This window comes from Gossypium hirsutum, chromosome D03, assembly GCF_007990345.1.
Source record: "Gossypium hirsutum isolate 1008001.06 chromosome D03, Gossypium_hirsutum_v2.1, whole genome shotgun sequence".
Lineage (NCBI taxonomy): Eukaryota > Viridiplantae > Streptophyta > Magnoliopsida > Malvales > Malvaceae > Gossypium > Gossypium hirsutum.
Window position 1 is genome coordinate 51,019,481 of NC_053439.1, and position 24,705 is coordinate 51,044,185.

General features: G+C 32.1%; 1 protein-coding gene across 1 annotated transcript; it reads right to left on the minus strand.

Moving 5' to 3' along the window:
• Window positions 1-2,013: 2,013 nt before the first annotated feature.
• Window positions 2,014-9,470, minus strand: LOC107927152 (probable serine/threonine-protein kinase PBL16). The gene is made up of 7 exons (XM_016858163.2): window positions 9,127-9,470; window positions 8,669-8,982; window positions 8,455-8,590; window positions 2,884-3,020; window positions 2,649-2,772; window positions 2,225-2,574; window positions 2,014-2,111 (listed from the first exon to the last, which is right to left on the minus strand). The coding sequence occupies exons 1-7, from the start codon at window positions 9,179-9,181 to the stop codon at window positions 2,028-2,030; spliced, it is 1,200 nt and encodes a 399-aa protein (XP_016713652.1). The 5' UTR covers window positions 9,182-9,470; the 3' UTR covers window positions 2,014-2,027.
• Between the last annotated feature and the right edge of the window lie 15,235 nt (window positions 9,471-24,705).

The window sequence follows — 24,705 nt, forward strand, 5'->3', positions numbered from 1 at the left end:
TTTGATAGACTGTCCACTTAATTTGGTGAGTGATGACCAGCCAATGATATTTATTTATAGAGAGAATCACAAGAGTCTTAGTTGAATAAGTAAAAATAAAATAATAATATTTTAATATAAAATACAGAATCCTTTTAGAATTGCTAGGGTGGGCGACACCCCCCTCTCGAACCTTAATGTTGTTGCCCATCCCATATCAAATGGGCTCATTTGTATATTATGTACAATTATATGTGTTAACTAGACCTTTAACCAACCCATATAAAATAACCAACACAATAACCAATTTTTTATTCCCAAAATATTGTTTATATAAAATAAAATAAAATAATTTCTTAATTAAATTATTTTCTCAACTTAATTCTAATTCTATTAAAGTCATGATGACTTTACCGTACTACAATCTATGAGTAAATAAATTTGATTATCTTGTTCAATAAGTCTATGACAACTAATTAATTTAATTTCCACTTCAAACTTCAATTATTCAATTACAATCAATTAAATAATAATCTAAAGAAATTAATTTAATCTCTAAGTAATCTCTTATTCATAGCGAGAAAACACATTCACTGCGAATGGTGATACATGCGATCTAATTCTTTAATTCATCATTTTTATTTATTCATCTTATCTATTCAAATGCAAACCATCAAGGTTGTATTGAATTAATAGGGAGAATGATTAGACATATATAATTGGAGATCAACTAATTTGTAATAAAGTTCCGACTCTCCATCTATTGATTACAACATTATTTAGCCATAGAGTCATTCCACTAAAGTATCATGACTGAGCTTTTCTTATTATATATCACTATGAAAACTACTTATCAAGTGCTCATCCAATGACCTTGTCATATGTATGTTACCCTCATAGGATATCCTTAATGTCTATGAGTTAAATATGTTCAATCAATCTGATCCAATTTTATCTCATGGTAACCATTACATATTCCTTCATGAAAAAGTCAATTACTTATACATAGTAATTAATCATTTGTCCTAGACGAATGACCTGTAGCTACGTTACATTTTCATATATCATGTAATGCCAATGAGAGGATATCATTTACCATTTACTTGGGTTATGAATTTCACTATTGTAAGTAAAGCTATATCATGTAGAAGTCTTATATCCAGTGTATCAACTTTTGTTCTAGTACCAATTGAACTTAGACTTTCAGTCCATTAAAGTACATGAGTAACACACTTATAATTCATCACTTACTCAAGATTGAGGTAATAAACAATATGAGCGTCACAAGTGAATGAATCCATAAACGGATCTAGGATTCATTCTACTTGGGTTTCATCCGATGTGTTGTCAGTTCAAACAATCATACTATGTATTTATCTTCTAAGAGTCATGCGCTCTGATACCCAGGACAATGTATCTCCCTATTAGACTTGATAGATTGCATAATAATCTTTTAATCGATTTTCTCAATTTTGATTAGATTATGAACCATTTAGATTACCTACTAATATAAGTTATTTTCTCTCATTACGATTCGACCACATAATGCAACTTAATAAATTTTTTAGTCAATTTTTCTTTATTTTTATTAAAACTATTTGTCACTATCATATGTGTATATATTCTATTTTTTTTAAATATATATATTCCAAGTTAAATCAGCATGTCATAATTTAAATATATTTTTATATTCAATTTTCATTCTCTATGTGTCTTGTATTGCTTTTTTAATAAAAGAATTTTATTGTTACTTTAGTTCATAGATATATTAATATTAAAATTCTGTAAAACTTAGTAATGGAACCAGTTTACTTAAATGTTACTCAAATTTATCTTGATTTATTTATTACAGTTGGAAAAGAATTAATTGGTAAATAAAATAATAATTATATTGGTCTACTAAATTATCTCATGGGACAACAAAATTAACAAAAACCCTTGATATAGTTGCACCTCTGCCACAAGTTGTGATGCTAAAATGAAACCTCAGCCATTGATTCAGTTTACTAAAAAAATTAGAAATGAGAACCAACAAAAAGAATTGTATGTTATTGTATTCCATTATATGGCTTCCCACAAACAATATGCTCACTAGATTCATCCATGTAAGCAACAAATGAATAAGAAGCTGCCTGCATATGCATATATAGACAAATATATGTATGTGTATTAGAAGAAAAGGTTATTATAGAGGAGCACCAAATTCTGTAACAGTCTTAACATTGAACTGATGTTGGTTTGGTACCTCAGTAGAGACGGTGACGATAGTTTTTTCTATGGGAAGCGGGTGAGAAAGCTGAAGAGGGTCCAAGGAATCAACTATATCTCGCATGAGAGGCCTTGCTTTGGGGTTCCGGTTGAGGCAATGATAAGCTAGCATGGCAGCTTTGTGAAAGGCTTTGATGGGGAAATCTCCTTGTAATCTAGGATCTACTATGTTCAGTAACTTCTTCTTCTCTTTAAGTAGAGGAAGAGCCCAATCTGTAAGGTTTTGTTCGCGGGCTGGCCGTGATTTGTCCAGAGATTTCCTTCCTGTAAGCAGTTCCAGAAGGACAACACCGAAGCTGTACACATCGCTGCGAGGACTCAAATGTCCTGCACAAAATTAAAGCTTCATAAATAAATAAATATCCATTATTAATGCATAATAAGCAGTAAGAAGAAGTTACCAGTCATGATGTACTCAGGTGCCGCATATCCATATGTACCCATTATGCGAGTCGAGACGTGAGATTTGTCTCCCTCGGGTCCATCTTTCGCTAGGCCAAAATCAGAGAGCTTGGCGTTGTAATCCTGTTTATTCAAACCAAACCGAATCATGAATATTGCAAGCAAAATGCTCTAGCAGAAATAACCAGACAGGCGATTCAAAAAGATCAGGAAGAAAAAAAGAAGACTAGTAACCAGGTCAAGTAGAATATTAGAAGTCTTAAAATCGCGGTAGATGACGGGTTTGTCTGCTTCATGGAGAAAGGCGAGTCCTTTTGCAGCACCCAATGCGATTTTCATTCTAGTTGACCACGGAAGGGGAAGCAATACTCCTGTAACAAAGGATTTTTCATTGCCTAACGTTTAAAATAAGTAAAACTGCAGGCATGCTATGTGTGATGGTCTTAGAGACAAACTACATGTCCCATATCGATCGTCATACGAACTACAAGTTGGTATGGACGCTGTCACTATGCCTACCACCATGTCTGAATATGTGATTAGAAATAACAGATGACTTATACCAGAAGAAGGGGAGGAAAAAGCTACAACTTTTGGCACGATGTTTTTCATAACGTGATCAGATACGATGCTATTCAATATTTAATCGAAAATAAATTATATACCAAGACATTGATATTTCTAAATTTATTCAATAAACTCATATCTTACGATTTATACGGGGTTGACATTTTTTTATATGTATTTATAAAATAAATAATGCAGTAAAATATAAGATATATATTTGAAAATGGAAACTAGCTTGGTTTGCCCAACTAGCTTGCCTGTAGGCATTGCCCCTCTTTGACATCAAGAACTTGGATAAAATAGTCGAATGCAAACTTAGCACACACAAGCAATGTACCAACAAAAGTATACGTTATAAGTGCAAACTGACTTTCTTGCATTCCCTTCCCAACATAAACTCTAGGCAAAAGTTTAGGGAACAAATCAACATTGATAGTTGAGCTCATCACAGTAAGATGCAAGTTTGGACGCTAAGGAAGACGATCATGCAAAATTATTAATGAAAGTCCTCATTAATGCTTTTTTCGTCGAGACTCTTTTTTCTAAAGATATTCTAGCACTGTCTATCTTGCTTGAAACTATCTTAACCTGATTTCTAGTTGCAGCTTTCAGAAAGTTCGCTTTCAAACTGTATGCAAGTAGTTCTTCAAAAGATATCAAGACGATATCAACTCGCCTCCAATCCTCCCATTCTTTTGAGCCATTGGTTGTCATCACTCTATGGACAACCAAAGACTCTCCTTGAACCAAATACACATAAATTTATTCACTTTTCTCAGGATAATCATCATAGATTGGTTCTAACCTATCACAATCTTTCTCGTCCATACATGCCTTTCCATGGAAATCCTTAACTTCAATGTTAATTCCACCCTTGTTTATTTCAAAGATATAAACCAATTGCTCCTCCAACCCACCTTGTACCGCAAGGTTTACGAGTCCAGCATCATGAAAGGAGTTCTTTTCCTCACTAAAATCAGATTCTTTAGTAAGACTATTTTCCGATATGTCATACTGGTTGTGAGCACCTTCCAAAATCTCCATCTAGGTTCCCGCGTGTTCTTGTTGCAGCCAAGTGTAAATTACACATGACAATTCTTTCACCGCATGATGTAGCGCAACTAATTCTGTTTATTGACACTGATTTCATCTTCCTCGACCGCTAACACATCTAACCGTGGGTTTAAAACAGATCCTAATCTAATACCTAGGATTTAATTAGACTCTGATACCAAAATTTGATGTGATTTAGGGGAGAAAACAATAGTAAATAAACAAATTAGTGCTGAACAAATGAAAAGGAAAGAAGATGGAACTCTAGCAAACTCAAGGTTATAGAAAACCTCTAATTTTTTCTATTAATTCAAAGAAGATAATAAGAAATAATAATATGGTTGTAAATATATATATATATATTTCAACTTATTTACACTAAAATCTAACAATCCTATTAACCTTTTAGTTTACTTTTTAAACTAGAATTCTACTAAGAGTCTTATCCTAATCACTTACAAATTAACTATTCAATAAAAGAATTGTAAACACAAATAGACTCTAATATAAACAATAAATTATTAGGCTAATTTAGATGCTTTTGCATCATTAGGGTTGTTAATATTGAGATCAATTATGAGACAGAGCTAAAAAAGACTCGTTTTCTATCTAATGCTTGCAAAAAAAAAAGGAGAAAGTAAACATCTGTGTTGAAGATTTTACAAAGAACAACACCAATACTAATTTAAATGCTCAAAACTCATTTCAATCCTTTTGTCTGTATGAAGTCTAACTGGAGAAAAGATGAAAGCTATAAAGAGTGGATCGCTCTTGTTAAAGATAAGGCAACAATTTCATCCCTATTTTCAAGGAAACCAAATTGATTGACTAAATGAAGTTGAAAGAATTCTGTCTTTAAATGGAAAGCTTTATTCTTGAGTATGATTATCGAGCTGAATGAGCACAATATTATTCATGTTTGGGAATATTGTTTTAATGTAAAAATATTTGATTTGGGTGAGTGTTTTAACACTTCTTAATTGGATAAATTGTTTGAGGGAGTTAGAATTGCAGTTGTGAGGCTATAACAGTTGATTGATTAGTTGAGCATATATCATTCATTGACTTGGACTTGGTTTTTAATAGCGGATTTATCTTTGCTCAAATTCTCCACATATGTAGGTTTATATATAACTCTTTCCCTAGTATTTTCTTTTGTGTTTGTTTTATTATTTGTTATCACAACTTATTCCAATTTTTTTTTCAACCTTAACTATAAACAAAGCCTAAAAAGAAAAGTTTATGTTTACTGTAAGCATCATGTTTAGATATCACATAATCAGTTTTTTTTTTAATTTATTTCATTGTTGTAGGTAAAATTAATATTCTAACTCATGAACATATGATTTTTTTTCAACAATATAATTTTTAATACACTATTTTTCAAAACTTTTGAGATATTCATATGCAAACACAAGATAAATAAAACATTACATTTCTTTAAATAAAAAACATTTAAGTGTATTACCATTTGAACTAAAATATTTTTAATTACCATTTGAACTAAAAAATATTTTGCTATTATATGAAACTTTAATAAATGTATTTGTTATATAAATGTTTATATTTGTGTGTATTAATAATATTGTTGATTGGGTTCGTGTCACAAATTAACTCAACACCAACTCAAGGTTGATGACAAAACAATTATAAACAATTGTATTTGTTTAGTATTCTTAATCTTTTGTGTTTAAATTTCATTTTACTCACAATTTGATCTTTTTTTTTCATTTTAACACAGTACATATTTGATGTGTTACTAATAATTAGTTTCAAACCATACTTTTTATTATTTATTACATGTTATTTTTTAACACACCTCTGTGTTATAAATAAGTGCTTTCCACATGCATACGCGTATGATAATATTCTATTTTTTTTCATTTTATTGTACATATTTCATATGTTGTTATTAGTTAGTTTCAAGCGGTATATTTCATTACTTATTATATGTTATTTTTAAACACACATTTGTGTTCTAAATTTGTGATTTTCACGTGCATACGTTTGTAATAGGATTTTTAATACTATCTATTAAATGATTGACTAAGTTGGTGTCATCCCACAACCGAGTCCTAACTCAGTTAAGAAATTACCAAAAGCTCATTTATTTTATAAACCAAAAAATATTATTTTGAGGGGATTTATGTTTTTTTTATATATTTTGATAAATCTAGAAAATATATGCTCATAAAGACAATCATGATATTTGAACCCAAAATAGTTATACTTTTTTACTATCATAACTTTATCATTTCAACTAAATCACATTATATTTTTATATATTTTTTTATGTATTTTTTACACAAATGCTCCACTAATATATAATTTTTTTTCCTTTTTATCTATAATAATAAATAACTACAATCAAAATTTACCATTCACTTAAATTAATTGTTTGTTTTAATTTTTATTTATTTTTCTTTTGAAAAAGAAATACAATTATTTTTAGTGAATACTATTATTTAAAGGGTTAGTATTTAGTACACTGACAGTTTATATTTTTTATTCCACAAGTAACCTTAAAAAATTGTCATATGTCTATTTTTTAAAAATTATTATTATTTTAATATTTTACTATGTTCCTATAAGACACTTGTCGATCCCTTGGCCCTACTAATGAAGTTAAAAAAACTTCACTGGCAATGTACCAAATATTTTCTCTTACTTAAAAATTTGTTTCTCGCCCACAAATAGGGATGACAAAACTCAAACCGCTAGATGGTTTCTAAACTGATCTGCTCCAAATAGAGCGGATTTTTTGTTTGAAATGTGGATGCGAGGTGGGGTGGATGGATTTTTTCTTTTGGACAGTGAGTATAGAGCGATTATTATAATTGCTTGTCCCACCAGGACCCGCTCCACTATATAAAACTATTATTTTATCCTTGTATATATAAACTATTAATGGAGTAAAAATGTAATAAATAATTTAAATATTTTTAAAAGAATTATGTTTATATATTTACTTGTCTTTAAAAATATTAAAAAAATTAAATTGAAGAGAAACAGAATGGGGTGAGGATGAATGTATCTAATGGAGATATAGTATTTTTAAGATTAAATATCTATAGGGAAGCAGGATAGGTGATGAAATATAGCGCATAAATTGTAGATTTAGCAATATCTATAGTGATTTTGTTAAAGCATAAGCTGTACTTCGGATAAATTAACTTAAATTACAAGAAATTAAATATTTATGAAATTTAATTTTATTATGTAGAAAATATCGAGTGTATTGGTATAAATTTTAACTTTTTAAAAATTTTGAAATGATCGAAAATTTAACTTTTGATTATGAAAGAAAAGATAAAGTTAAAAGAATTAAGGTTTTTGTTTTGCTAAAAAAAATTATATAATAAAATTTTTCGTTTCTTTTAATAATTGAACTTGTATTTTTTGTCAAATTATCTCAAAACGGATGAAAAAGTTAACATCTGTTAACTTTGCTGACGTGACATTTCATATGTATATCACATTAGCAATTAAATAATATTTTAAAATTTTAAAAAATAATTTTATGATTTTTATACTTATAATAATTTTTATTTTTTGAATTTTAAAATTTTTAAAACTTAATTCATTGCTGACATGGCAACTCATGTGTACACTATGTTTACAAAATTAACAAATATTTAATTTTTTCATCCATTTTGAGTGACTTAACAAATAATGTAAGTTTAATATTAAATTCATGTTCAAAATTGTTTTTAGAGTTGAAATGATTTCACGAATCCTAGTTATTTTGCCTTTTGAATTGTTTTGAGTTGAAGGAAATTTTTTGGGTTTGTTTGTTTTACTTTTTAGCTAAATTTGGATTCTCAAAATGGATTTTTGGGCCTAAACTGATTTTTAGTGACATACATACAAAGACTATTCAGAAACTACTCATCATTTTGCCTAGTTTTTTCTATCAAAAAAAGAAATATTTGTTCTATCACCACATTATAAGAAGGCAGCATAGTAGCAGGTAATGAAATATGTGATGGTTTTAGTTCCTGATTAACATACTGAATCTGAATTGCTGTCCTGAAACCTAATTTCTCTGTTGTATATAATTATGATAAAAGAGGAGTTGGGTAGGCTAATCAAAGTGATATTTCTTTTCTGGTCGCTTGGCCAGGTTCCTATAATGGCATTGCATGGAGCTTGTAGGTTTTAGTGATGAAAACAAAACATACTTACTTGAAAAAAGATTGTTTTCCACACTACCACGAGGCATATACTCGTATATAAGTACCCGATGGTCATCTTGGCAGCAGTATCCAATTAGTTTCACCAAATTCGGATGCGACAGCTGCCCCAGAAATATGACCTCCGCCTAAAGCATTCCACAAAAAAAATCATTTTTTCTCATCAGATGATATTTTTTTCTAGGAAAAAGGAAAAAAGCACCCACCAGCCATTCTCGGTGACCTTGATAACTGTTATCACCGTCATGAACTTTTACAGCAACGGGAAGAGGAAGGGGCTGAATCTGAAGACCCTCCCTCAAGTCCTCGGGGATGAAGCCTTTGTAAACGTTTCCGAAACCTCCTCCACCCAACACACGGTCTTGCCTGAAATTTGCGGTGATAATCTTCAACTCTTCGAATGTGAATGCTATTAATGGATTTGCTGCAGAATCACCACCACGTAGGTCTTCTACTTCTTCCGGGTTTGAGGGCAACTTACTACCTTCCCTCCTTTCTCTCTCTTGCTCCTTGGGAGACTCTGACAAAGCAATATACATGTGTGTGTACAATAAGAGCTTCATTCTTTTTCCAAATTTTAAGATGAAAAATCCGATGGCATGAAAACAAAAAGTGTATATGACACTTAATTCGATTTCAAGTAGAAAAGGAGAAATAAACAAACCTGATTTGGGATTTTTGTATATGGTAGGCTCCCACTTACACCAACAATTCCCCATCACAGAGCCAAAAACCAGAAAGACAGCCAAAGCAAACCAAATTTATTTAAACCACAAGTAAAAAAAATAAAACCCAGAAGACTCTATTATCATGGAAACAGAGCAATGTTCCGAAAATATTGATGAAAGAGAAATTGTGCAATAGCTATGGCGGAGATGGCCCACAAGCGGGGTGTTGTTTGGTTGATTTTGGTTTTTAGGTGCTTTTCTCATATGGTGCGCATTTTGCTATTATGATCCCACCATTCCATTCTCCAAACATAATTCAAAAAGGGTAGTGTGTGACTTTTCGCTGCTTTTCTCATTTAGTGCGCTTTTTTATATTATCATCCCACCACCTTTCATTATCCAAAATATATTCAATAAATGAGGATTGGGATTTTTATTTAGTGCGCACTTTTTATTTTTATTTTTATGATCCCACCATTCATTCCCACGATTAATCTATATCTCTTCATTTGGATTTTTTCCGTACTCGTTTAAATGCGTTAAAACACAATATCTCCTTATTTATCAATAAATTTAAATATTCTCTTAAAAAAGAACAAATTATAATACCATACACCAACCGACTCTACTCCATCCAAATCAACTTTGTAACCACCATACCAACCATTCCTTTTTCATCTATTTTGTTACTTTATATTCTAATGGCCGAGGTGGTACATCACTTAGGTAGAGAGACCAATATATCTTTGTTTAACATTAATATTTTTTTTCTTAATATATACATCTTAATTTTACTTTATATTTGTTGGTTTGTGAAAATAATAAATATTTAATTGTGAGAAAACTTAGTTTAAACTGCTATAAAGTTTTACAATTAATTAAATGAAAAATTACCCAAAGCTTATTACTAATCATAAAAAATTTATAAAACAAAATTAATATTCTCCTCAGTTTAAATATAGCGAGAGAGGCATGGAGGGTGAACAGACAAGAAAGGGACAGCCTCGCTAGTTTTATCATTACAGGTTTTCCTACTTAAATTGAAAAAAAAAAAAAACCCCACCTCTTCAAATCGGAAATAGACGAAAAAATTTTCTCCTCTTTAAAAATGATAAAACTTCTTCAAAAAAAAAAAACTTCTCCTCTTTTCTCAAAATAAGTCATGTGAGTACATAAAAATTACCATTTGAAATTAATTTATTACTAATTCATATACACTAAAATATGATAAAAATATAACACTCCTACCAAACGTAGTATTAGTGTTTAATTCGGGTTTTATTGTTGATTTGATGAAAGTTAATTGTTAATATTATTAGGTTTAAATTTTTCACGATTTTATTAATAGAATAAATTTAACGTTAATTGTAAATTTGTTTAATTTTGCATTTAATTTGTCAAATACAATCCAATGAATGTGATTTAATTCAAATTTTAGAGGTGATTTGAAGAAAGTTAATTGCTAATATTATTAGCTAATTATGAATTTTAATCAAATTAACTCTAAAACTCAAATTAAACACTAAAAAGTTAACATTGTTACTTTTAAGTCTTTTATGAATTTATTCACTTATGACATTCATAGTATAGCATACATTTCTTTTGAGTGAATGATAGACTATGTATGCATGACTCGTATACTTTGATGTAAGTAAAAGACTGAGTTTAAAAAAATAAGGAACTGAAAATTGTTGTGTTGGGTATATAACTTTAGTAGTATGTAACATCATTCCATAATAGTAGAATTCATAACCTAGCTAAAGAGTAAATAAAGACTCAAAGAGTATTTTTATTAATAAAAACTCACAATGTGTTCAAAGATGGTTGATAGCACTCCTTTTATACTACAATGAGACTAGATAAAAGAGAAACAAACCATTAAGATTGTGGAAGACAAATGCCTAAAATTTAGTCAAACAAATCCCTAAAATTTTAGCTAAACAAACCCTAAAATTGTGAAAGACAAACACCTAAAAGTTAGCCTAAAATGCATCTCTAAATATATCTTAGATAAACCAAATGAATTTATCTAGCTTTATAGCTTTGTGCATGGACCAAATTTACTTGGAATTAAATTGACTTGACTAACAATAAGCTTATTAATTAGGTTATTAACATATTGGGCCAAATTAAATCTGAAAAATATAAACTAAGTCCTAAAGTGATACAAATAGACTCAAATATAGTTGAAACTTCAAGATGAGCTTATCGGCGTTCCCATGGGTTGATTTTACAAGCTAGATCCATTCGTTGCAAGATTGGGCTCATTTAAGCTTGTCAGTGTGATCCATGTCATTCCAACTCCAAAATGTGGTTTCTAAGACTAAGATTCAGAATCTTTGTTCTCTTTGAATTCTTGAATCTTCAGATATGATAGAATTGGGCCAAGAAATTGAATCTTTATATCATTTTTCCATCAAATAAGCTTGTAGGGCCTTCGTCACAAACTCTTGAACCACTACGTTCAATCTGGACTTAAGTTGTTTAGCTTTCGATCTTGTAATAAGGCCTTGAGGTAGAGTTAGCCCATCATGTCCATGCTCCCTTGATTAGGCCTTGATGCTCACATCAAATAGCCAAATTAGTGGATGGAAAGATGACATTTTCATCTTCTTTCCCAAGTAGTAAGCCATTAAAGAAATAAAAATGAAAAGAAAACCTTTAACTTCCAAACACATTTGACCATCCAATTTTCATAGGTAATCAAGCTATTTTCTTCAAATTTTTATAAATTCTTGATCATGGCAACTTGATTTAGCTAGCCCATGTATCAATTTCTTCAATTTTTAGATATTCAGCAAGTTGTCATTAGAGAGAAATTGATAAATTAGACTTGAAGTTAAAGAGATTATTAGATAGTGAACTTAGATTATGCCAAGGACTAAGTTTGAAATTAAGTTAACCTTGTAACACCTCATACCCGGTCCGGTCGCCGAACTCGAGCTATGGAACACCGCTTTAGCCACCTAAGAAACTCTCTATTATCACCCAACCTAACCTCCAACACGCCACAAGTTGAAATAAAGTAACATGTATAGGTTTAAGAAAGCACAAGCTCGCGAACTCACTTCGCTTGCTTCATGATATGCAACAGCAATAACATGCAAACCTACTTTGCTTGCAAGGACTTAACTTACTCTTTTCCTGAAGTCATAAATATTTGAAGAAGGGAATTAAGAACAGGTAAACTCTAAGTTCATATAACAATATACAACTATTCAACTATCTGGCATTGGGGTTCGCATCCTTGCTTAGCTTGCACATCCTCGTTTTCGCAGAGTAATGCTTTTTTAAACAGGGTAAGTTTCACGAACCTCCCTTTAGAGGTACTTAGATATTGCAAACACAGTTCGTAGGGTTATACTTAGACAGTATATCAAAATTAAGGGCTCGTAGAAAGCAGTTCACCAATCACTAGGGTTCACACTTAGCATAGTTCGACAACCCTGACACTGCGCAGCAAAATTGACGAACTGTAACACCACAGATCTAGCGGGTCCAAAGTTTCGGCGTATAGTAGTAAATAGTTTGTCTAGTATGGTGTTATCCGCCCCAAAGATTATTTTGACATATACGTGTGGGTGTATAGTAACCGCCACAAGAGTAAGTAAGAATTTGAATTTTTTGATATTCTATCATGTATTAAAGAGAAGTTTGTGTTAATAGGTTAATGGTAAGTATAGAATTGGGTTGAGATAATTATTTAATTGAGAAATTAATTTATTTAAATTAATTGAGTAAATAATATTTAATTTGAGAAATAGAAAAATATATATTGAGTTGGATTAAATTATAAAGTGTTGGGTTAAAGTCCAAGAAGCAAATATAATTGAATCCAATATATGAGAAACTCAACTCCCTTTTTATGGAATGCATGGGACGTCAAACCCTAGTATTCTTATCTAGGTTTGTTGCCCCTATCCTTAAATAATAAGGAGTTGGAGATTTTTTCTATCAAAATAATATTATTTGTATTCTACCACTTCAACCAGGATTCTACCAACCTTTCCTATAAATAGATGGCAATGGTAGGCTTCAAATCACAATAGAAAGAGGAAAGTATTAGTTTCTCTAAAGTTTTCAGTATTGCTATTCTCGTAAAAAATAGTGGAAATTTATTTTATGAATAAATTCTATTTTATGGGAATTGCAATTCTACCAGTTTCTATCTAGAGAGATTTACTTTCCCACTGAAAGTATTTCTAGTTCTGTGTTTGGTTCAATTTGTTTGAGCTCACACTTGAAGCAGTTCGTGGTACAAAAATAGCTGAGAAGATCATTTGGTTGAAAGTCAAGAACAACAAAGATCCACCTATCCAAAAACACAGGTACGAATTCGGTCTAGGGTTGATTGTTACAAATATCATAAACCGAGTCGGTTTTCAAAATTTTAATTTTCCGTTGTGCAAGAAAATTATTTTCAAACCAAATTTTTTTCTAACATGAACTACAACCTAAGTTAAACCAAAATGAGTTTTAAAAGGCTTTTTAGGAGCTTTTTATCTTCATAAAATTTTCTAAGTGTATAAACAATTTTGAAAATTACCTGAAAATAATTTCTTTAGGTTTAACATGAGATGTTATAAAATTAATTAATAATTAATATACTTAGAATTCTATTCAAATAATAACTCTATTTAAATTATAATTATTTTTAAATACATAATTATCACACCCTCTATTTTGTTTATTTTTTAACTAATAATTCTAAATTAAGTATTATAATTATTTTAAAATGTAAAATTAACAATATGATGGAAAATAAAGACATTTTCGTCAATTCAAAAGCTTTTCCATCACATGTGTTGAATGTGATTTATACATTTAAATCTTAATTAGTTTTTAAATAACTTATTTTTAATTATTTTAATTTATTAATGATAATTTCTTTTAATTTTAAAATAATATACAAATTTGGAACTATATAAGAAATTAAACAATAATGTTAATTTGAAAAATAATAAAATGGTAAACTACATCATTAGTCACTAAACTATGGATAAGTTTTTGTTTTTGTTACTTAACTAAAAAAATTACAATTTGGCTACTGAACTACAAAAAAGTTTTCATTTAAGTTACTGGGTTGTTAAAATTGATGCTATATGGATTTCTCTGTTCACACTGTCTGCATCAATCAAAAACTCTCTTTCCCCTTCTCTTTTACAGTTCAGTTTTCTTTCATGAAACAACTTTAGATGTTATGAATCTACGAACCAAAATTCAAACAACTTTTTTCTTTGATCTCCGACACTGACCGTCCAATCGACTTGGATCTAAGGTATGTTGATACGAGCCAAGGAGGTGACACTCAAAGGGTTGTCTTTCCTAGTGGTCCAATCACTCGAAGCAAGGCATGACAATTAAAATCAAAGATGAATGCTTTTGTCCAAGACTTTGTTGCGACAAATTTAATTCATCATGTTCGTGACATTGATAAATACGAGAATGCAATTCACTGGACCAATCTTGGAATAGTAAAAGCCCATAAATTGGTGGATTAATTTTTTATGTATCTTATTATTATTATTATTTACTTAATTCTCATTGGTTGGGACACATCATTTATGAGTTAAGTAATTTTATTGGTTAGGTTATTATTTATTTATTTTCTTAGATAATTTTAAAGAGTTTTATTAGGATTCAATTACTCTTTAAAGAGTTTTTATTAGGATTCAATTACTCTTGAAAGAGTTTTATTAGGATTCAATTACTCTTGTAATTTGCCTATAAATAGGCTTGTTTTCTACACATTGAGGGAGGAATAAAAAGAAGAGTATTTGTTTTCTTTCAAATTTGTGTGAGGCAAATTTTTTTAGAGTAGAGTGATTATTCTCTTGCTATTTAGTTTGGAGTTTGTTACTTTCGAGGGTATTTCGGAGTTGCAAATATTCAAATTTCTTTCCCGTTCATCGGTGTTTCTAGAGGTTCTTCTTCTAGGGGTTTCGTAGGGAGCCGCTCAATCATTGGCGTTTTTGGTTACAAGTTAACCAAGGGTTCCATAGGGCAAATCTATCCTTTTTATTTATTTATTATTTAACTAATTTTATTCTCGTTTTATTTCTAATTTGTGTTTCTCTTGTGTCTAGATCCGGGATTCCGCATCAGTTGGTATCAGTTTCAGGCCATTCGGTGTTATTTTCGAAGCTAAAATCAAATCCGAAACGAGTCAAAATACCAAAAACACTTTTCATCGGTTTCGTCGATTTTTTTTTAAAAAAAAGTTTGTATTTATTCTCCTCTTATTCTTTAAATAAAAGCAAAAAAAAGTAAAAAGTAAAAAGCACAAAAACAAAACAAAAAAAAGCAAAAAAGCGCAAAAAAAAAGAGAGAGTAAAAAGCGCAAAAAAAAGAGCAAAAAGCAAAAAAGCGCAAAAGCTCAAAAAAAAAAAGTTGCCTACCTTTCATACATAAGTTTCTTCTTTTCCTATTATTGTTATTCTTTTTATTTTATTTTTTCCCAAAATTGAATTTTTTTCCCCTTCTTTCTTGACTCAAATATAATTAAAGCTTCAATTTTTGAAAATCTTAACACACCAAACGTTTCCGATTTTTTGTTTTCCTTTAAATTAGGTAGGGTTTTCTTAAGTTTTCTTCTTATTAAAGTTTTTCTTTGACTCTAGAGTTAGGGATCGTTGCAGGTCTACGTTTTTTTTTCTCTTACGTTTTCTAACACTTTGTTTCTTCTTGTGTTAGCAGATATTAAAGGCACGCACAATTCCTTCATCCGTGTAGCCTCCATTACAAATTGCTTCGTCAAGTTTATTGGCCTCTTAAAGCAATTAGGATCTTCATTGTTTCTTTGAAGTTTGCACTTCCATTATTTGATCTTGATTAGTAACCTCTCCAAACATATTTACAAGTTTTGAATCATTCAGAGAGTTATTCTTTTGAGAGCTAACGAGTGAGATTATTATTATTTTTTCTTGTTCCTTTTTGTGTGATTTTTTCACAGATACCATGCCGATCACTAGATCCCAAACTAGTAAAAATGAAGAGGATGAGCAAAAAAGAGATAACGATCCTTTGGTCGAGTTGTTACAAAAAGAGATGAAAAAGTTGCAAACTCAAGTCGAACATCGCATGACCCAGATGATACAAGAGCAAAGGGAGTATCTTGATACAAAACTTACAACTCAAGAGAGATACATTGCCGATAATTACAAGAAGTTGAACGAAGCCTTTATAAGCCGATCAAATTCGCGCGATCGAACTTTTAAACGAAGGGAGGACCATGTTTTTGATGATGACTTTGAGTCCGAGTATGTTCCTAGAGAAAGGGTGGAACGAAACAATGACACCCCCAAACCAAAATTTCCTTCTTTCTCAGGGAAGAATGATCCTGATGCTTACCTTGATTGGGAGGAAAAGATGGAAGCAATCTTTGCTTGTTACAATTACTCTGATGAGAAAAAGGTAACATACGCTGTCGCTGAGTTCATTAATTATGCACTAACATGGTGGAATCAATTATGTAAAAGCAGGATTCTTTATAGAGAGCAACCTGTTACTACTTAGGTTGAAATGAAGCGCATCTTACGAAAACGGTTTGTTCCACCATACTATTATCGAGAACTCCATCAAAGACTCCAACATTTTGTTCAAGGAGATAGATCTGTGGATGATTACTACAAAGAGATGGAGACTATTCAGATTAGAGCCAATCTTGTTGAAGAGGCTGAGGTAACTATGGCTAGATTCCTTGCCGGCCTAAAGCCTGAGATTGCAAATCGAGTTGAGTTACAACACTACATGGATGTTGAAGAGATGCTTCAAATCGCACTCACCATTGAAAAGCAATTACGAAAGAAAGGGACACCAAGAGGTGCTAGTTCAGTTTCTAATCCTGCTTGGAGAGAAAATTGGCAAAAACAAGATGATAGATTGTGGAATGGGAGAGATGCACGGTTCAAGCCAAATGAGCCTAGAACTTACTCCAAAGATAGAGGTATGCCTAGTTCATTTAAAGGTTCTACTTTTACTAATCAAGCTCCATCTTCTTCTTGTACTTCTCCTAGTGCCATTAAGCAGCCAAAAGATATTACCTGCTTCAAATGCCAAGGAAGGGGTCACTATGCTCGAGAATGCTCTAATAAAAAGTCATTGGTGATTCGAGAAGATGGCGAGGTTGATTTTGAGTCAGATAACGAAGATGAGATGCCTCCTTTGGAAGATGCTGATGATGTGCATGCTCATGATGAGTATGAAGAATACTTGGAGTATGGTGAGAAAGCACTTGTTGCTCGAAGGGCTTTAAATGTCCAGTTTAAAGAGGAAGGGCGTGAACAAAGAGATAACATTTTCCACACGAGATGTTTGATTGGTGGACAACCTAGTTCATTGATCATCGATAGTGGAAGTTGCACCAATGTGGTGAGTTCTTCGCTTGTTGAGAAACTTGGCCTACCTTGTGTGAAGCATCCAAGGCCATACCGCTTGCAATGGCTGAATGATAGTGGAGAGGTAAAAGTATCTAAACAATGCTTAGTTTCATTTTCCATTGGTAGATACTCTGATAAAGTTTTGTGTGATGTTGTTCCAATGCAAGCTGGGCACATATTACTTGGACGGCCATGGCAGTTTGATCGACGAGTAAATCATGATGGTTTCCTTAACCAATATACTTTTGTATTCCTTGGAAAGAAGTTTACTTTGGCTCCACTTCCTCCTCAAGAAGTCTACAATGATCAACTCAAACTTGCTAGTGAGATGGGTAAGGGAAGTGAGGTAAAATCATTGCAAAAGGCTAAGAGTAAAGAGGCCCTTAGTGTTAAAAGCCAACTTAAAGGCCCAACATTGGTGAGTGATTGCACACACAAGTCACGAGATGAGAAAGTGAGTTTATTCGCTAGGTTTCGAGATATCAAATTTGCTCATTGTACAAAACAAACATTTGTAATTATTAGGTTTAGGGAAAACTTCGTTTTGACTAACCCTAATACACATTTGCCTAGTTGTCTTGTTAATTTTTTGCAGGATTTTGAGGATGTATTTCCTTCTAAGAGAAATAATAAACTTGAAGCACGAGGAGATGGACCATTCCAAGTTCAGATTCGAGGACGAATCTTCTTGAAGAGGGGGAGAATGATACGAGCCAAGGAGGTGACACTCAAAGGGTTGTCTTTCCTAGTGGTTCAATCACTCGAAGCAAGGCACGACAATTAAAATCAAAGATGAATGCTTTTGTCCAAGACTTTGTTGCGACAAATTTAATTCATCATGTTCGTGACATTGATAAATACGGGAATGCAATTCACTGGACCAATCTTGGAATAGTAAAAGCCCATAAATTGGTGGATTAATTTTTTATGTATCTTATTATTATTATTATTTACTTAATTCTCATTGGTTGGGACACATCATTTATGAGTTAAGTAATTTTATTGGTTAGGTTATTATTTATTTATTTTCTTAGATAATTTTAAAGAGTTTTATTAGGATTCAATTACTCTTGAAAGAGTTTTATTAGGATTCAATTACTCTTGAAAGAGTTTTATTAGGATTCAATTACTCTTGTAATTTGCCTATAAATAGGCTTGTTTTCTACACATTGAGGGAGGAATAAAAAGAAGAGTATTTGTTTTCTTTCAAATTTGTGTGAGGCAAATTTTTTTAGAGTAGAGTGATTATTCTCTTGCTATTTAGTTTGGAGTTTGTTACTTTCGAGGGTATTTCGGAGTTGCAAATATTCAAATTTCTTTCCCGTTCATCGGTGTTTCTAGAGGTTCTTCTTCTAGGGGTTTCGTAGGGAGCCGCTCAATCATTGGCGTTTTTGGTTACAAGTTAACCAAGGGTTCCATAGGGCAAATCTATCCTTTTTATTTATTTATTTATTTATTTATTATTTAACTAATTTTATTCTCGTTTTATTTCTAATTTGTGTTTCTCTTGTGTCTAGATCCGGGATTCCGCATCATATGTTCTTCCACTCGTTGATGGGTATTGATCTACCATACTGATCATCGAATCATCATTTCGAGCTTGCTGGAAAAACTTTTTTTAAAAAAAACTTAACAACCTAGTGACTCAAATAAAAATTTTTGAGTAGTTCAATGAATTAAATGAAAATTTTTAAATAATTCAGTGACCAAATTGTAACTTTTTAAAATTATATGACCAAAATGAAAACTTACCCATAGTTTAGTGACTAATGGTGTAGTTTACTCATAATGAAATTAGGTAAAGCAACATATAACAATTATAATAATAGTTTATTATAAATACAAAAGATGTTTACACTAATTTAATAAACACATTTATTAATAGTGATTAAAGAAATTATTGAAATTTGGCTTTATTTTCGAAACAAACCCACAAAATATTTTTCACCTAATATATAGATAAAAAAAAGACTTTAAGAGTTCTTACTTCCTACAATACAAAAAACTTACAGAAAAATTTAAAATTTAATATCATAATATTATGTTACCTTATCATCAATTAAAATAATCTTTAATCACTATCCAATGTCATTGTTATTCAAAAACGATTCAATATTGCCTCTTCGAAGAAGAGTTACTTTAATGTTTAATTTTTTTTTATATAATTCTAACTTATTAATGCTAACCATCTCTATTTTCATCAATAATTTTTTTACTCATTTTTTATACTTAGAGTTCTTTTTAAGTAATAACTTTATTTTAAAATTAGCACAATTTTTAACTAATAATTCTAAATTAAATTATAATTATTTTTAAAGTTAATTTAGTAATGATGAAAAATAAATAGTATTTTTGTCGGTTCAAAAGTTTCTTCAAACTTGTGCTCTATATATATGTATATACATTATGTTGAGACTTGGCATAAGTGACAGTAGAAGTCGATATTTCTACTATAACTACAACAATAAAAACAAGGAACAACAAAATTGCTTACACAGTTTAGTTTCCCTATATCTACTAAGTTTAGCTTAGTGAGATGAATTTATTGTCTTTGAACTTAATACAACCGATGATCATAATTCTAACACACCCCAATGAAGAATCATCGCTCTTGTACTTAAAAGACTAAACCTCTCACCACTAAGTTCTTCCCCAAAGAACTTAGCTTGTAAAATTAACAACAAAAAGTTTTACTAACTCAAATGCACGCATTCAAATAAGTTCCTCAATAAACTGATAAGTACTCTCAATTTTGTGTACATAAACCTATATAAGTCTCTCAAATAAATAAATAAAATTTAGACTTGTTAACATATAAAGATTAATCACAATTAGTTTTAAACAACACCTAAAATAGCTAAATATAATATAATAATGACCAAAGTAAGATGGACTATTAGAAGATAAGTCGTCAAGTTTTGTCTTAATCCAACATCATTGATCCAATGAATTTGGTACAATCGATCTGATACAATCTCCAAGATATGTTTCTCAAAGTGAATTAATCTTCATTGATGGACTTAAATCATTTCACGATATTAGTATAGCCCAAAATTTATTTCAATAAATTGTCAATCTTGATTTCCCTGACGCGATAGTAATGGAAATAGACATTGCAATCAATTCGTATACTTCACTGTAACGAAAATTCTCATTTATACACTAAAAAATCCAAATACAATTGATTAAAACATAAACGCCGTGGGTGATTAAGCACGACATCAGTGTTGGATCCGAATGACAAAACAAATTAACCAAATCAATTGGGGATTTAGTATTTACCCTTGGATAATCAATAATCTGCAACAGGTTAAACTACGACAAAACAGCTCTCCACATGTGGTATATATTAGATAAATTCCAACAGGTATGTGATGTTCTCTTACATATAACAAATGTATATATATATAAGAGATTGATTAGGCATGTGGGACTTTAGCAAGAATGTAAACTCTTGCTATAAACCAATTTTAAACTTCTTTTAGCAGAAAATGATGCCGCTTTTCCTATTAGAACCACTTCATCAGTAATCAACAAAGAGACGTATTATTTCAGATAAATATGCATGATAATTCTTACCTTTCTGTTTTCATCATTTTGGCTCTCCTTTGTTTGTGAAATCCTGACAAGCCGAACAGTTAGATGTCACTGCTTCCATGACCAATTCCATCGGATCCCAGGTATGCATTTCAACCAGGATAATTGAATAAGTCATACGTTAGACTACTCTGCAATAGCTAATTAATACCTGGTATTTTATTTTCTAAGTACCAAATGTTGTTCCAATAGGGTCGGAAGCGTGTAAATTATTGTACTAAAAAATCACACAAAGTTCAATTCCCAAGGAAGAGAGGTGGATCACAAGGATCTCTTAAATACCAAGTCTTTCCTTAGTCAGAATATTCCTTCTAACGTAATTTAATAGCACAATTAAATACTACTATTATACCCTCAAATATTGAAAGAAAAATAGGACAAAAAGAACATAAGAGTTTTAACGATGTTCGGTAAATTATACCTACGTCCTCGGGCACTAACACCAGATGATAACTTTACTATCTCCAAAATATTACAAACAAATAGAATTCTTTAAGAATTCTCAAATGGGAGAAGAGAGAAAACTAAGAGAGAAAGATTGGTTGGGATGGTGTAAATGAGAAATGGTTAGGCCTATTTATAGTTGAGGTTCAGGGACTAACTTGCAAATGGCCTAAAAAATTAGGGACCAAAATTGTAATTATCTCATTCAACTTTAAACAACTTGCCTACCATTTTTTCTTTCGGTGCCACTTGCACCTCCCATTTTTTTGACTTTTCAACACCCCTTTTAATTTGTCTTTTCAACAATCTCCACCTTGAAGATTTGATTAGGATAATCACATCTTCACATACTTCCTTCAACTCCCCAAATTCGATAAAGCTATCTTTTGTAGTGCCTTCAAATGCGCTCTCGAGCGCCATACACCTAAAGGTGCTCAAATTCTCAAGATGTTAATCAAGTTCAAACAATGATTAAACTTGATTGTTGTTACCACCTTGGTCATCATATCTGCGGGATTATCTGCTGTCGGAATCTTCTGAAGTAGAATTTTTCCTTTTTCAAAGACTTCCCGCACAAAGTGATATCTTACGTCGATATGCTTGGTTCTTGAATGATAGACTTGATTTTTCGCTAAATGAATAGCGCTCTGACTGTCACAATATAAACTTATGTGACTTTGAACAACTCCTAAGTCTTTCAACAATCCATTAAGCCAAATAGCCTCCTTAACAGCTTCTGTAACTGCCATATATTCTGCCTCTGTAGTAGACACAGCTACTGTAGACTGTAAGGTAGACTTCCAACTCACTGGGGCTTTCGCAAGAATAAACAGATACCCCGTAGTTGAACGACGTTTATCTAAATCACCAGCAAAGTCGGAATCAACATATCCAACTACAAACTGACCAAGTGCTTCATCCTGTTCAAAAATTAAACCAACATCTACGGTTTTTCGAAGATACCGTAGAATCCATTTCACAGCTTGCCAATGTCCTTTTCCAGGATCATGCATATACCTGCTCACAACTCCAACAGCTTGTGAAATGTCAGGCATTGTACACACCATCGCATACATCAAACTCCCAACTGCATTAGCATCTGGGACTTTCGCCATATATTCTCTTTCATCTTCAGTCTTCGGAGATAATTGAGCACTAAGTTTCAAATGAGAAGCAAGTGGGGTACTTACATGTTTTGTGTTTTCATTTACACCAAAACATTGTAATACCTTTTTCAGATATTGCTTCTGATTTAAACAGAGCTTGCCTCTCGGTCTATCTCTACTTATCTCCATGCCGAGAATCTTCTTGGCCTCACCTAGATCTTTCATCTCGAACTCTTGATTCAACTGAGCCTTCAGCTTATCTATCTTATTTTGGCTCTTCGAAGCGATTAACATATCATCAACATACAAGAGTAGATAAATGAAAGATCCGTCATGCAGCTTCTGCAAATATACACAATTGTCATATTTGCTTCTTGTGTACTTCTGCCTTCTCATAAAGCTATCAAATCGCTTGTACCACTGCCTCGGGGATTGCTTCAATCCATATAGCGATTTGTTCAGCTTACAAACCCAATTTCTACCACCAGCATCTGTGTATCTTTCGGGCTGAGTCATATAGATCTCCTCTTCTAACTCACCATGCAAGAAAGCCGTCTTAACATCAAGTTGAGCTAGTTCCAAATTCAACTGTGCTACCAAGGCCAACAAAATTCTAATGGAGGAATGCTTCACAACAGGGGAAAATACATCATTGTAGTCAATTCCCTCCCTCTGAGCGTAGCCTTTAGCTACCAATCTTGCCTTGTAGCGAATATCCTTCTTGCTAGGAGATCCATCTTTCTTTGCGAATACCCACTTGCATCCGATTGCCCTTTTACCTTTCGGTAATTGCGCCAATTCCCAAGTATTATTCTTCAGGAGAGACTGCATTTCTTCATCCATGGTGCTTTTCCATTTATCACTTTCTAAGCTTTGCATTGCTTCTTGATAAGTGATAGGAATATCATCAACAACGGGAAGGGCGTAGGCCACCATATCAGTAAATCGAGCAGGTTTATGAATTTCTCTCCGTGGCCTTGCAACTGCAACTGGTTCTGGTGTACTTAGTGGTTCTTGGGTCAGAACCTCTTCAACCTTTAATTCCTCCATTGTGGCTGGAGAATTAGACTTATTAACTGGGCAAATCCCCATCTGCTCAAACTCCACCTGTTTTGGAGTACACTCCACCTGCTGTGGAGTATTGCTCGTCTGAATATCTTTATCTGCTACCTTTTTCAATGTGGTAGATTCATCAAAGGTAACATCTCTGCTACAGATCATTTTCTTTGTGCTTAAGCACCAAAGACGAAATCCCTTCACTCCAGAAGTGATTCCCATAAAGAGAGCTTTCTTTGCCCTCGGATCTAACTTTGACTCCTTCACATGGTAATATGCAGTGGATCCAAACACATGTAAGGAATCATAATCTGTAGCCGGTTTTCCAGACCATACCTCCATAGGAGTTTTTCTTTCTAATGCAGATGATGGCAAACGATTAACAAGATGGCCAGCGTATGTCACAGCCTCAGCCCAAAATTGCTTGCCCAACCCAGCATTGGACAACATACATCGAACTTTCTCCAGCAATGTTCGATTCATACGCTCTGCCAATCCATTCTGCTGTGGTGTATCCCTAACTGTGAAGTGTCGAACAATACCATACTCTTGGCACACATCGAAGAACAGATCACTTTTATATTCCCCTCCATTGTCCGTCCTAAGCCACTTGATTTTCTTGCCAGTCTGGTTTTCGATCATAGTTTTCCATTTAAGAAAAACTCTAAGCACTTCATCTTTAGTTCTCATGGTATACACCCAAACTCTTCTGGAAAAGTCATCAACAAAAGTAACAAAGTAGTGTTTTCCTCCCAATGAAGGTGTCTTGGAAGGCCCCCACACATCTGAGTGAACATATTCCAAAATACCTTTTGTATTATGGATAGCAGTATCGAATTTCACTCTCTTTTGCTTTCCCAGAACACAATGCTCGCAAAATTTTAATTTGTAAGCCTTTGCACCTTTCAACAATCCTTGCTTTGCCAGAATTTGCAAGGATTTTTCGCTGGCATGTCCCAACTTCATATGCCACAACTGCATTGAGTCCAATTCT

What these genes read in the sequence shown, in the direction of transcription:
- LOC107927152 (XM_016858163.2), bottom strand. Translation starts at nt 9,181, where the DNA reads ATGGGGAATTGTTGGTGTAAGTGGGAGCCTACCATATACAAAAATCCC. An exon ending in AAGGTCACCGAGAATGGCTG is followed by an intron (nt 8,591 to 8,668) that starts GTGGGTGCTTTT and finishes GGAATGCTTTAG; the next exon opens with GCGGAGGTCATATTTCTGGG. An exon ending in CTAATATTCTACTTGACCTG is followed by an intron (nt 2,773 to 2,883) that starts GTTACTAGTCTT and finishes TTGAATAAACAG; the next exon opens with GATTACAACGCCAAGCTCTC.